General features: G+C 45.8%; 1 protein-coding gene across 1 annotated transcript in view; it reads left to right on the top strand.

The window, feature by feature from the left end:
* The window catches only part of NBEAL1 (neurobeachin like 1), a 502828-nt gene that overhangs the window by 71928 nt on the left and 417058 nt on the right, over positions 1 to 13842 (top strand). The window contains 1 exon segment of the mRNA XM_030208867.1: positions 12078 to 12159. Within this exon segment, the coding sequence (XP_030064727.1) occupies positions 12078 to 12159 (82 nt within the window).

The following is a 13842-nucleotide window of genomic DNA, read 5'->3' as shown; positions in this document are numbered from 1 at the left end:
CCCAGGATAGCTAGTACCAAGAAAGCTGCTCGGGCCTTCCCTTTGCATGACTCCATCCTAGAGCTTGTTTCGGCTCAGTGGGCTGACCCCGAGGGACCTTTGAGAGTTTCCAGGGCTATGGGGCAGTTATACCCTCTGCGTGAGGGACATATGGCTCGTTTTCAAATGCCTACAGTGGATGCCCTAGTCACTGCGGTGACAAAGAGAACTACCCTCCCTGTTGAAGGAGGTGTTGCCCTGAAGAATGTTCAAGACCGTAGGCTGGAAACAGCGTTGAAACGGTCCTTTGAAATTGCAGGTCTCACTGTTCGGGCGTCTGCATGCAGCTGTTATGCTGTGAGAGCCTGCCTAGCTTGGCTGCAACAGGCAGTGGCTCAGCCCGGAGATGGAGCGGAGCCCTTCTTGTATGTGGCTCCGCGGATGGAGGTGGCCTTGTCCTTTCTGGCTGATGCCCTTTATGACCTTGTCAGAGCTTCGGCTAAACAAATGGCAGTAGCAGTGGCGGCTCGCCGTCGTCTGTGGCTACGACACTGGGCAGCGGACATGGCCTCTAAGCAAAGGTTGGTGAAGTTGCCTTTTCAAGGACTTCTCCTATTTGGTGAGGAGTTGGAGAAAATTGTGAAAGGCCTGGGTGATCCAAAACCCCAGCGCTTGCCCGAAGATAGGCAGAGGCCTTCCTCTAAGGGCCAGGCGGTCCACTCCTCATACAGACCTCGCTTCCGTGAAGCTAGAAGGTACCGCCCGGGGCGTTCTGCTGGGTTCACTTCACGTGCCCGTGGTCAGCAGAGGAACTCTTTTCGCTCGGACAAGCATTCCGCAGCCGGTGGCTCAAGACCAGGAGTTCAGGGGTGACCCTTTCAATGATGGTGCGCCGGCCCTCTCCTCGATGCCTGTCATCGGAGGACGGCTTTCCCTCTTTGTCGAGGAGTGGGCCAAGATTTCCTCAGATCAGTGGGTTCTGGACCTGATCAGAGATGGATACAGAATAGAATTCAACGCCCCAGTAAGAGACGTGTTTGTGGAGTCCCGATGTGGTTCTGCCGTCAAACAGGTGGCGGTGGAGGAGACTTTACAAGGTCTGATTCAGTTAGGGGCAGTGACCCCGGTGCCTCCCGCCGAGCAGCGCTGCGGCCGATACTCCATCTATTTTGTGGTGCCGCGAAAAGGATGGGTCTTTTCGCCCTATTCTGGACTTAAAAGAAGTGAACAAGTCCCTGAGAGTGCGGCATTTCCACATGGAATCCCTGCGCTCCGTCATTGCGGCGGTTCAGCCAGGAGAGTTTCTCACGTCTCTAGACCTGAAAGAAGCTTACTTGCACATACCGATTTGGCCCCCGCACCAGAAGTTTCTGAGGTTTGCGATGTTGGGAAAACATTTCCAGTTCAGGGCCTTGCCTTTTGGCCTCGCCACAGCTCCCCGAACCTTTTCGAAGGTAATGGTGGTAGTAGCTGCTTTTCTCAGGCGAGAAGGTATCAGGGTTCACCCGTACCTAGACGACTGGCTCATCAGAGCAAACTCTGCAACAGAGAGCTTACAAGCTACAGCCAGAGTGGTCTCAGTACTGCAATCTCTAGGCTGGGTCGTCAATATGGCCAAAAGTCACCTGTCCCCTTCACAATCTCTAGAGTTTTTGGGGGCCAGGTTCGACACAGTCTCGGGCTATGTGTTCCTACCCGAGCTAAGGCGGTGCAAGCTTCAGAATCAGGTCCGTCTGCTCCTGAGGATGCCCCGCCCGCGAGCTTGGGACATTGTCCAGCTGCTGGGATCGATGACAGCCACGATGGAAGTGGTACCCTGGGCGAGAGCGCACCTGAGACCTCTACAGTATTCCCTACTCCGGAGATGGTCTCCTATTTCTCAGGATTACCTATGCAGACTTACTTGGCTCCCTGCGGCCCATCTCAGCATGGAGTGGTGGCTCTCGGACAGCATGCTGCGGCGAGGAATGCCGCTGACGCTCCCCGTTTGGTGCCTAGTGGTAACAGATACCAGCCTGAAGGGCTGTGGCGCACACTGCAAGAGGAAGCATGCCCAGGGTCTATGGACACCCGAGGAGTCGGAGTGGTCCATCAACCGCCTAGAGTTGAAAGCGGTGTTTCAGGCGCTTCTGGCCTTTCAAGTGACCCTGGAAGGATTGGCTGTCAGAGTGATGTCGGACAACACGACAACGGTGGCCTATATAAATCGACAAGGCGGAACAAGGTGCAGAGCACTAGCCGCGCAGGCCGAACTGATTTGCCACCGGGCCGAGCTGCATCTTCAGTGTCTGTCGGCAGCTCATATTGCAGGTCAGAGCAATGTGCAGGCCGATTATCTGAGCAGGCATCAGATCGATCCAGCAGAATGGAATCTGGCAGACGAAGTATTCCTGCAGATCTGTGCCAAATGGGGCAAGCCCGTGATGGATCTAATGGCGACGAGTGCCAATACCAAAGTCCCGTGCTTCTTCAGCAGACGGAGAGATCCTCGCTTGGCGGGGTTGGATGCCTTGGCTCAACCCTGGCCTCCGGGTCTTCTTTATGTGTTTCCCCCATGGCCCTTGATAGGGCGCCTGCTCTTGCGGATTCGGCTGCACCCAGGAGAAGTGGTCCTTATCGCCCCGGATTGGCCAAGGAGACCTTGGTATGCAGACCTCCGACAGATGCTCCTGGAGGCTCCTCTGCCGTTACCTCTGGTACCGAACCTGTTGACTCAGGGACCGGTAGCCATGGAGGACGCCGGCCGCTTTGGTCTTACGGCATGGCTATTGAGAGGGCGCAATTGAGGGAAAAAGGTTATGGTTGTTTGAGTCTTGGTGTGCTTCCAGAGCCATTGTTCCAATGTGGGCTCCTGTCTCGCCGATTCTGGACTTTTTGCAGGAAGGTGTACAAAAAGGCTTGGCCTATAATTCCCTGCGGGTGCAGGTGGCAGCGTTGGCCTCCCTTCGTGGTAAGGTGGAAGGCGTGTCTTTGGCTGCTCACCCAGATGTGGCACGGTTTCTTAGAGGGGTGCTTCGGCTCCGACCTCCAGTGCGAGCACCCTGTCCAGCTTGGAACCTGGTGCTAGTTTTGAAAACCCTGCAGGCATCTCCTTTTGAGCCGCTTCGGCGAGCATCGGAGAAAGACTTGACACTGAAGGCCGTTTTTCTGGTGGCCATTACCTCGGCGAGACGGGTGTCAGAGCTCCAGGCGCTGTCCTGTAGAGACCCATTTCTGCAATTTTCAGAGTCCGGAGTCACGGTTCGGACCGTGCCTTCCTTTATGCCTAAGGTGGTTTCAGCCTTTCACTTAAACCAGCCTATTTTCTTGCCCTCTTTTTCAGAGGAAGAGTTTCCAGAATCTTTTGGGCAGCTGCACCTTTTGGATGTGCGCAGGACTCTGCTGCAGTATCTGCGAGTTACTAACTCTTTCAGGACTTCTGATCATCTGTTTGTTTTGCTATCCGGTTCTCGCAGAGGGTCTCCAGCGTCTAAAGCCACTATTGCCCGCTGGCTCAAAGAAACTATCTTTTCAGCTTATCTGCTGGCCGGCAGGGTTCCGCCTGTAGCCTTTAAGGCACATTCTACTAGAGCGATTTCTTCCTCTTGGGCTGAAACTGGAGCACTCTCTCTTCAAGAGATATGCAGTGCAGCAACATGGGCTTCTAAGCTCTCCTTTGCCCGACATTACAGGCTGGATGTGGCTGCCAGGAGGGATGCGCGTTTTGGTGCACAAGTGCTAGCGCGTGGTGTGGCTTGTTACATCCCATACGTAATGGATTGCTTTGTTACATCCCATACGTAATGGCTTCATCTGCTTGATGACAAGGAAGGGAAAATTAGGTTCTTACCTTGGTAATTTTCTTTCCTTTAGTCATAGCAGATGAAGCCATGAGCCCTCCCTGTATGATTGTCTGTATGCTGTGAATCTGTTTTTCAGGTTCTGTTCTAATTTCCTGAAGTTCCTTCCTTGGGAGAAAGTTGGAAAACAATCTTCAGGATTCATGTTCAGTTTAAATTTAGGAGGATGTATTCATTCCCTCCAGCATGTTTTTTTTTTGGAGGATGTGTTGATTCTCTCCAGGAGGCGCGTGTGTTCCCCTCCAGTTCTATAAATAGGAGGATGAGTTCATTCCCTCCAGGAGGCGCGTGTGTTCCCCTCCACTTATACAATAAGGAGGATGAATTTATTCCCTCCAGGAGGATGTGCATTCCTTCCTTTATGAGTTCATGCCCTTGTGATGGGCCATCGTTCGCTGTGAGGAAAGCTCTTGTGATTCCCATTGCGGTTTGCCATACTGCTTTGGAAGCTTCAAATACTGAAGAGGCAGTGGAGCTAGCTGGCCAAGAGGGCACTGTGAAAGTTTGAGTGCTCTCTATCTCCCCTGCTGGTTGATGGACATAACCCATACGTAATGGCTTCATCTGCTATGACTAAAGGAAAGAAAATTACCAAGGTAAGAACCTAATTTTCCCTTTTTTTAGATACATTAAAAGCAGGAAGCCGGCAAAAGAGTCGGTTGGGCCGCTGGACGAAAATTGTGTTAAAGGGGCGATCAGGGAAGACAAAGTCATAGCGGAGAAATTAAATGAATTCTTTGCTTCGGTCTTCACCGAGGAGGATTTGGGAGGGACACCGGTGCCGGAAAGCGTATTTGAAGCAGGCGAGTCGGAGAAACTCAACAAATTCTCTGTAAACTTGGAGGATGTAATGGGTCAGTTCTGCAAATTGAAGAGTATTCATCTCAGAGTATTAGTAGAACTGAAAAATGAACTTATAGAGCTGCTGTTAGTAATATGCAATCTGCCCCTTAAATCAAGTGTGGTACCGGAAGACTGGAGGGTAGCCACTGTTACACCGATTTTTAAAAAAGGGTCCACAGGAGATCCGGGAAATTATAGACCGGAGAGTCTGACATCGGTACCAGGCAAAATGGTAGAGGTTATTATTAAGAATAAAATGACAGAGCACATACAAAAACATGGGCTGATGAGACAAAGTCAGCACGGATTTAGTGAAGGGAAGTCTTGCCTCACCAATCTACTGCATTTTTTTGAGGGGGTGAACAAACGTAGACAATGGGGAGCCGGTGGATATTGTGTATTTGGATTTTCAAAAGGCGTTTGACAAAGTGCTTCATGAAAGACTCCAGAGGAAACTGGAGAGTCATGGGATCGGAGGTAGGGTATTGCTATGGATTAAGAACTGGTTGAAAGATAGGAAGCACAGAGTAGGACTGAATGGTCAGTATTCTCAGTGGAGAAGGGTAGTTAGTGGGGTCCCGCAGGGGTCTGTGCTGGGACCGCTGCTTTTTAACATATTTATAAATGACCTAGAGATGGGAGTAACTAGTGAGGTAATTAAATTCGCAGATGACACAAAATTATTCAGGGTCATCAAGTCGCAGGAGGAGTGTGAAAGATTACAGAAGGACCTCGTGAGACTGGGAGATTGGGCGTGCAAGTGGCAGATGAAGTTCAGTGTTGACAAGTGCAAAGTGATGCATGTGGTTAAAAGGAACCCGAATTACAGCTATGTCATGCAAGGTTTTGCGTTAGGAGTCACAGACCTAGAAAGGGATCTGGGAGTCATCGTTGATAAGACGTTAAAAATTTCTGCTCAGTGTGCTGTGGCGGCTAAGAAAGCGCACAGAATGTTGAGTATTATTAGGAAATTGATGGAAAACAAACACAAGGACGTTATAATGCGGTTGTATCGCTCCATGGTGCGACCGCATCTAGAATTTTGTGTCCAATTCTGGTCGCCGCATCTCAAAAAAGATATAAAGGAATTAGAAAAGGTGCAGAGAAGGGCGACGAAAGTGATAAAGGGAATGGAACGACTTCCCTATGAGGAAAGGCTGAGTAGGTTAGGGCTCTTCAGCTTGGAAAAAAGGCGGCTGAGGGGTGATATGATAGAAGTCTACAAGATAATGAACAGAATAGAGCGGACAGATGTGAAGCATTTGTTTACACTTTCAAACAACAGCAAAACCAGGAGACACAAGATGAAGCTAGAATATGATAGATTTAAAACAAATAGGAGGAAGTTTTTCTTTACTCGGTGTGTAGTTGGACTCTGGAACTTGTTGCTGGAAAATGTGATGACAGCAGCTGGCCTTACGGAATTTAAAGGGGGGTTTGGACAGATTCCTGAGGGAAAAATCCATTGAACATTATTAAGAATTAAGTTTTTTGTTTTTTTTTTGGGGGGGGGGGGGGGTTGCCGGGTTCTTGAAGCCTGGATTGGCCACTGTCGGAGACAGGATGCTGGCCTTGATGGACCCTTGGTTTTTTCCCGGTATGGCAGTACTTATGTACTTAATACTGGTGGAAACTGGAAAGGAAATAGCGTAAATTGCGCCTGGATGAGGACAGGCTAAACTGTAGGAAATACATGACAAAGTATTGCCAAGCCTTAATAGCAACCAAAAACAATATTTCTCTCATTTGCATTGAACAGGCTACCAATTCAACCAAGCACCTGTTCTGCATAGTAAACAGCCTACTGCAACCCCCACAACAGAACCAGCCTTCTCAGTCAAAACAGAACTGCAGTGATTTTGCTGCATACTTTGCCAACAAAATTAAAGGTCTCCACCAGGATTTACAGGCAGTCTCCAATCAGCTAACCAGGAGTGCACAAACCTGTCCCTTCCTGACACAGACATATGGGACTTTAACCCAATAATAGGGGAAGACCTTAACAAAATCCTAAGAGACCTTTGCCAACTAGCTGCCCCCTTGACCCCTGCCCATCAAAGATAGTGCAGCAGGCAAGTAAGGGTCTCATAGAAGGCACCACAAAAATCGTGAACTCCTCTCTGTTAAACGGGCAACTACCAACAGTTTTAAAAAGGTCGGTGGCGCGTCCTTTTCTGAAGAACAACCTTGACTAGGGCAAGCTTGAAAATTGGAGATTGGCTAGAAGAGAAAAACTGTCTAGATCTATGTCAGTCTGGATTCAGACCAAATTTTGGAACAGAAACAGTCCTTGCATCCCTACTAGATGATCTTCACAAAGAGTACACAAGCTGCACATACTATAGCTGGATATGTTTATCTGCTCCTACATTTAAGCACCTTTCTGACCTCAGGTACAGCTTTCTTAAATTAATCTCCCTATCTTCTTACTCCTGTTGCTCTATCTTAACTATCTATATTTTCCATCTTTGCTTATACCCTATGCATTATACTATGTTATTCTTTGTATTGTTATTTGAATATTTTTAGTGGTGTAACTGTCTATTGTTTATGTTTGACTTATTCTTGCTGTACACTGCCTTGAATGAATTCCTTCAATAAGGCGGTAAATACTTATGGCCCCTTTACACATTCTCTTGATTTTCTCTCCTCTCATGCCATCCTCGATCCGCTTCAATCCGGTTTTCGCCCTCTTCACTCGACAGAAACATCACTCTTGTCTGTAATGACCTGTTCCTTGCCAAATCCAGAGGCCACTACTCCATCCTCATCCTCCTGGATCTATCCGCCGCTTTTGACACTGTCAATCATGACTTACTTCTTGCCACACTGTCCTCATTTGGGTTCCAGGGCTCTGTCCTCTCCTGGTTCTCCTCCTATATCTCCCACCGCACCTTCAAAGTTCACTCTCATGAACCTTCCTCCACCCCCATCCCCTTATCTGTTGGTGTTCCCCAGGGATCGGTCCTTGGACCCCTTCTCTTCTCAATCTACACCTCTTCCCTGGGCTCCCTGATCTCATCTCATGGTTTCCAGTATCATCTCTATGCTGATGACACCCAACTGTATCTCTCCACACCAGGCATCACCGCGGAGACCCAGGCAAAGGTATCGGCCTGCTTATTCGACATTGCTGCCTGGATGTCCAACCGCCACCTGAAACTGAACATGTCCAAGACCGAGCTTATCGTCTTTCCACCAAAACCCACTTCTCCTCTTCCTCCACTTTCTATCTCAGTTGATAACACCCTCATCCTCCACGTCTCATCTGCCCGCAACCTCGGAGTCATCTTTGACTCCTCTCTCTCCTTCTCTGCGCATATCCAGCAGATAGCCAAGACCTGTCGCTTCTTCCTCTTTAACATCAGCAAAATTCGTCCTTTCCTCTCTGAACACACCACCCGAACTCTCGTCCACGCTCTCATTACCTCTCGCCTGGACTACTGCAACTTACTCCTCACTGGCCTCCCACTTAGCCATCTATCCCCCCTTCAGTCTGTTCAGAACTCTGCTGCACGTCTCATATTCCGCCAGAACCGATATACTCATATCACCCCTCTCCTCAGGTCACTTCACTGGCTTCCAATCAGATACCACATTCAATTCAAGCTTCCCCTTCTTACCTACAAATGCACTCAGTCTGCTGCCCCTCACTATCTTTCTACCCTCATCTCCCCTTACATTCCCGCCCGTAACCTCTGTTCACAGAATAAATCCCTCCTCTCAGTACCCTTCTCCACCACCGCCAACTCCAGGCTCCGCTCATTCTGCCTCGCCTCACCCTATGCTTGGAACAACCTTCCTGAACCCTTACGCCAAGCCCCCTCCCTGCCCGTCTTCAAGTCTTTGCTTAAAGCCCACCTCTTCAATGCTGCGTTCGGCACCTAACCCTTACTGTTCAGTGAATCCAGACTGCCCCAATTTGACTGCCCCTATCGGACCGACCGTTCACTTGTCTATTAGATTGTAAGCTCTTTGAGCAGGGACTGTCTCTCTTTGTTAAATTGTACAGCGCTGTGTAACCCTAGTAGCGCTCTAGAAATGTTAAGTAGTAGTAGTAAATAGATCCTAATAAATAAATATGTTAGGTTTAGGAAATGTGCATCATGGATGTCTTTGTATTTTGTTTAGTACAGGAGGAAATAAATTTCTGTTTTTATTTTTCCTATGTTGTGCTACATGCCTAGTTTTGACTTCTGGGGTTCCAAGTTCAATTTTTGTCTTCATATTTCTATTTCTAATTTGTGATCCCTTGTTCTGTATTTGGTGTGGGTTTGTCTTTGTTCTGTGTGTGGAGTTGTGTGTGTTCTGTTTGCAAGTAGTTTCTGTTTGCAAGTAGTTTCTGTTTAGAACTCTGTAGCAGTCTCACTTTTTCTGTTTTACCAGTAGTAGCCTAGTGTTCCAGGGCCTTGTGTGTGATATTTGTAGTGCTGCCTGAAGTAAGGTTTTTGTTTAAATCAAAGGAATCAGTTCTGCCTTTCTGTGGTAGATGTATGTTGAGTTAGGGTTTTTCAGGTTTTGTGTTTGTTAGTTCACAATGTGCCTGGTAGTGGAGAGAATTATTTCACTATTACTGAGATGACACAAGAATCAGATTTTTGTTTGTTTTATTTTTTTTTGGTATAGTACCTTCCATGGAGAAAATGCGCTAGTTATGATTTGCACCTGTTGGGGGAGGGGAAGAGATAAGTGTAAACGTGCTTTGCATCCACAAAAACCCTAATATATAAGAACTGATATACTGTATCAGACCAAAGTTCATGAGGGTCAAGTATAGAGTGTGTCACAGATGTGAGCATCATTCATCAGGTGTGTCCCAACTGAAAAAAGGTTGAGAACTACTGTCCTAAACTATATGCCTGTGCTTCCAGCACATCTAGGTGGCCATTGAAATGATTGTACCGTGGTGAGTGGAGGGCATACAATCATGGACCTTGAATATACCACCTGATGTTACTCTTAAGCAGTAAGCAAATGAGGTTCCTTTATCTTATCAAAAATGTTTTTTTGTGGTTGCACAGGATTGCCTTAAAGTGAAATTGTTTGCTGGGCTATTTCTTTTTTGTAGCTTTATATATTTAAGTAGTTTCTATGCCGTATGCAGACTTCTGATCATCACAACTTCTCCTTTTAGTTTCCTTCTGAAAAGTATTATAGTTTCCCTGTAATAGCCCTTCTTTTAATATTGTTTCCTTGGATAGTTGGATGTTTCTACAGGTATGTAGCATTCGCTTTATCTGCAAATATGATAATCTTGCTTAGTGTACTCATTTTAGATCATTTAATAAATATGTTAAAAAGCTCTAGTCCCAGTACCAATTCCTGGGATAATCCACTACTTGCCACCTTCCATTGAAAGAATTGGCCATTTAACCCTACTCTCTGTTTTCTATCCACAGCAGGACATTTCCTTCTATCCCATTGCTTTTTAATGTCCTTAGGAATCTATCTTGAGGGACTTTATCAAAAGCTTTCTGAAAATCATTCTGGATACAATATATCAACTGTGGAGTGTTGTCCTGTGATTCTGATATCCCCATGTTTGTTCATGCCTTCAAAAAAAAAAGTCTATTAACTGCAAAAAACCCCAAGGGAGAGACAGTTGATGGCACCCTCATCCTCCCCGTCTCATCTGCCTGCAACCTCGGGGTCATCTTCGACTCCTCCCTCTCCTTCTCTGCGCATATCCAGCAGACTGCCAAAACCTGTCGCTTCTTCCTTTTCAACATCAACAAAATTCGCCCTTTCCTCACTGAGCACACCACCCGAACTCTTGTCCACGCTCTCATTACCTCTCGCCTCGACTACTGCAACTTGCTCCTCACTGGCCTCCCACTCAGCCATCTATCCCCCCTTCAATCCATTCAGAACTCTGCCGCACGTCTTATATTCCGCCAGAACCGATGTACTCATATCACCCCTCTCCTCAAGTCACTTCACTGGCTTCCGATCAGATACCACATCCAATTCAAGCTTCTCCTCCTTACTTACAAGTGCACTCGGTCTGCTGCTCCTCACTACCTCTCTACCCTCATCTCCCCCTACGTTCCTGCCCGTAACTTCCGCTCACACGACAAATCCCTCCTCTCAGTACCCTTCTCCACCATTGCCAACTCCAGGCTCCGCTCATTTTGCCTTGCCTCACCCTATGCTTTGAACAATCTTCCTGAATCCCTACGCTAAGCCCCCTCCCTACCCATCTTCAAATCCTTGCTTAAAGCTCACCTCTTCAATGCTGCATTCGGAACCTAACCTTTCGAACATATAGGTTGCCCCAATCTGTCTGACCTTTCAGATTATCTGTACATTTGTCTTTTAGATTGTAAGCTCTTCGAGCAGGGACTGTCCTTCCATGTTAAATTGTACAGCGCTGCGTAACCCTAGTAGCGCTTTAGAAATGTTAAGTAGTAGTAGTAGTAAGTTTCCTGATATCATAGGTATGTCATCTTTACTGTGTTTTTTAGATCTACCTGTTGAAAAATACAACAGTTAAGTTGGCTCTTCATAAAAACATTGAACAAATAGAGAACTATAATAGACGTTTGAACCTTTGTATATTAAATTTTTCTAAAGTTCTTGGGATTCCACCGATTGATATGTTTAAAAGATACTTTGCTGATATTTTGAAAATTCCCCAGGAAGCATTTCCTCCTATAAATAGGATTTACTATTTGCCTAAAAACTCAGTGACTGCGGGAGAAAATAGAAGAGGCTCAGACGTGAACATAGATGTGAAAAATATTTCAGATATTCTTGAACAATCATTAGATAACTGTTCGGAAAGAGCCACTCTCCTGGTGATGTTTGTTTTTGAACAGGATCTCAACGCAATTCTAAGACTTTACTTTAAGCACTCTAAAGCCCCTTTTGGAGGAATAGGATTTGGATATACCCCGATGTTTCAAAATCAACTCAGGAGAGAAGAAAAAACTTTTTTTGATCATGAAAAAAAGAGGTTTTGGACCTAGGGGGTATCTTCTTTCTAGCCTATCCGTGTAAATGTATGATAAGATATTTGGATGTAAAGTATATGTTTTACTCATCTGAACAACTACGGGCATTCTTGGATTTGAAAAAGTTGTAATATTGTTGGATTAATATTAGATAATAGGGGAGGATAAGCACATGTAAGCCTTTTCCTTTTGTGATTTGCTCTGATAATATTTAGATGACTCCCTAAATTCTGCTGCGCCTCCTCAGTATTTGTGGTCTAAGGAAGCTAATTTATTTTAATTATCTCTGAATTATGCCTTCTGGATTTAGTTCCTATTCGAGCTGTATTTACTTTCGCAAGTGTTTAACTTGTAAAAAATGTTAAAATATCAATAAATAAAGATTAAAAAAAAAGATCTACCTGTTGAATGTTTAAAATTGTTTATAATATGTTGATTTGATTTGGGGTTCTTCATCTTACAGAAATTTGTCCAATGTGGAGGAGATTGGGAGCTGTTCCTACATTATCCATATCATTACTATGACTACACTGTATATACAGCAGGTGGGTGATGTGAAAATTTACCTTTCTACTACAACTTCCAATATTGTTTTGGGGGTTCTGTTCACAATGAGAAGATGTAAAATTTGCAGTTTGCAAGATGCAATGTGGTAGGAAAGAAGGTTTGTCTATAAAATATTAAGATTTATTGTATATATTAAGCATTTTCAGTATTACTAAACATAATAGCACAGGTATGAATTTAGGAGATAGATAAAAAAAATATGTGTATCTATTATATTAATATTGTCTGTCCTTCTCATTTTGCATATCAGTCTGAGATTATAAGGTCCTCTTCTTAATCTGAAAAAATCTAGTTTGAGGACATTCTATGTTATGAGTGCAAACCGTATGTGATCATCTTATTTCATATTTAATTCCTTTATGTATATTCTGTTTAAAGCCATAGGCATCTGTTTATGTGTTGGTGTAGTTCAGTGGTCTTCATTAATATTTAAGCTGGGGCCACTTTGGATTCTAACGAGCTGTAAGAAAGCTGCCAGATATCTTTTCAAGTGGAGCCACGACAGTGTTGACCAACCCACCTTCAAACTTCAGGGGGGCGGGTATCCTCAAATGCATTCTCTTTTGTCTGTTGAGAAAATGTCTTGTCTTTCAAGCATGCAACTCCCCCCCCCCCCCCCCCCCCCCGGCCATCCTTTTTCCCTTTCTGTGCTGTGCCTGAGTAGTAGAAAAAAAATCTGAAAGACAATGGGGGCTGCCCCAGAGTTCTCCATGGGTCTTGCATTGAAGAACACTGGTGTAGCTTATTGAAGTAAAAAATGGCTATTTCTGGTGATAGGTACCAGCATGGGAGATGTCATTGGCAGCACCCACGTAGGAAAGCTTCGCCAGGTTAGTATGAACTAGAAGCTTTGAGTTGCTTCACAGTGCACGTTTGCCAATTCCCATCTGCCACTGCTGCATGGGACAGCCTCAGTCTTCCTCTTTCTGTACAGCTGGTCAAACATGCATCACTAGGGTTCACCTCAAGATGACATTTTTTTTCCTTGATCTCGTGTCGTGTTACTGTTGTGCAGTACCTTTTTGCCCACTGTAGGGCTTTGTGAGTACTTAGGGTTTCTGGTCAGGGCACATGTGTTCAAAATGAAATCATTTGATTTACTAGCAGCTATTTTTTTGGAGCAAAGCATCCATCAGCTTTAGGAAGTGCACCTGGTGCAACAGGATCATATTCATTACGTATACCAGTAACTGGTGCCTGCAATGCCTGAGACCTGACCATGATCCCTCTCATCGTAAATTATAATTGCAGATGTCCAAGAGAAGTCTTTGTGATTGAGAAGAGAGCATAAATGAGAAGTCTGATTTGTTGACTTCAGTATCTGAGGCCTTAGTCTCCATGGGTCCCAGAGCTGCACTGGACACTGAGGATGCATTGGTATTGAGAGTGCACCATTCACGCTTGAACATTGATAGAGGCCATCAGGATCAATCATCATCCGATTACCATCCAAAGAAGAAGAAAGATTTGTTCTCTACTTCAGTGCCAAGGGCTTGTGATGCCAAACACCAGGTGAAGGCTAGGATACATTGACATCACACCGCATTGGAGCGAGTCACTGAGAGCACTGAGGTCATTGTTAACCTTGAATTGTCCCTACATGAGGACTGTTCCTCCTCCTCTGTATCAGATGGGATGCAACAGCCTCCAAGGACCCAAGA

The sequence above is a fragment of the Microcaecilia unicolor genome, chromosome 7 (assembly GCF_901765095.1).
Source record: "Microcaecilia unicolor chromosome 7, aMicUni1.1, whole genome shotgun sequence".
Classification (NCBI taxonomy): domain Eukaryota; kingdom Metazoa; phylum Chordata; class Amphibia; order Gymnophiona; family Siphonopidae; genus Microcaecilia; species Microcaecilia unicolor.
The sequence above is the reverse complement of the archived record's forward strand: the minus strand, read 5'-3'. Positions and strand labels throughout refer to the sequence as shown.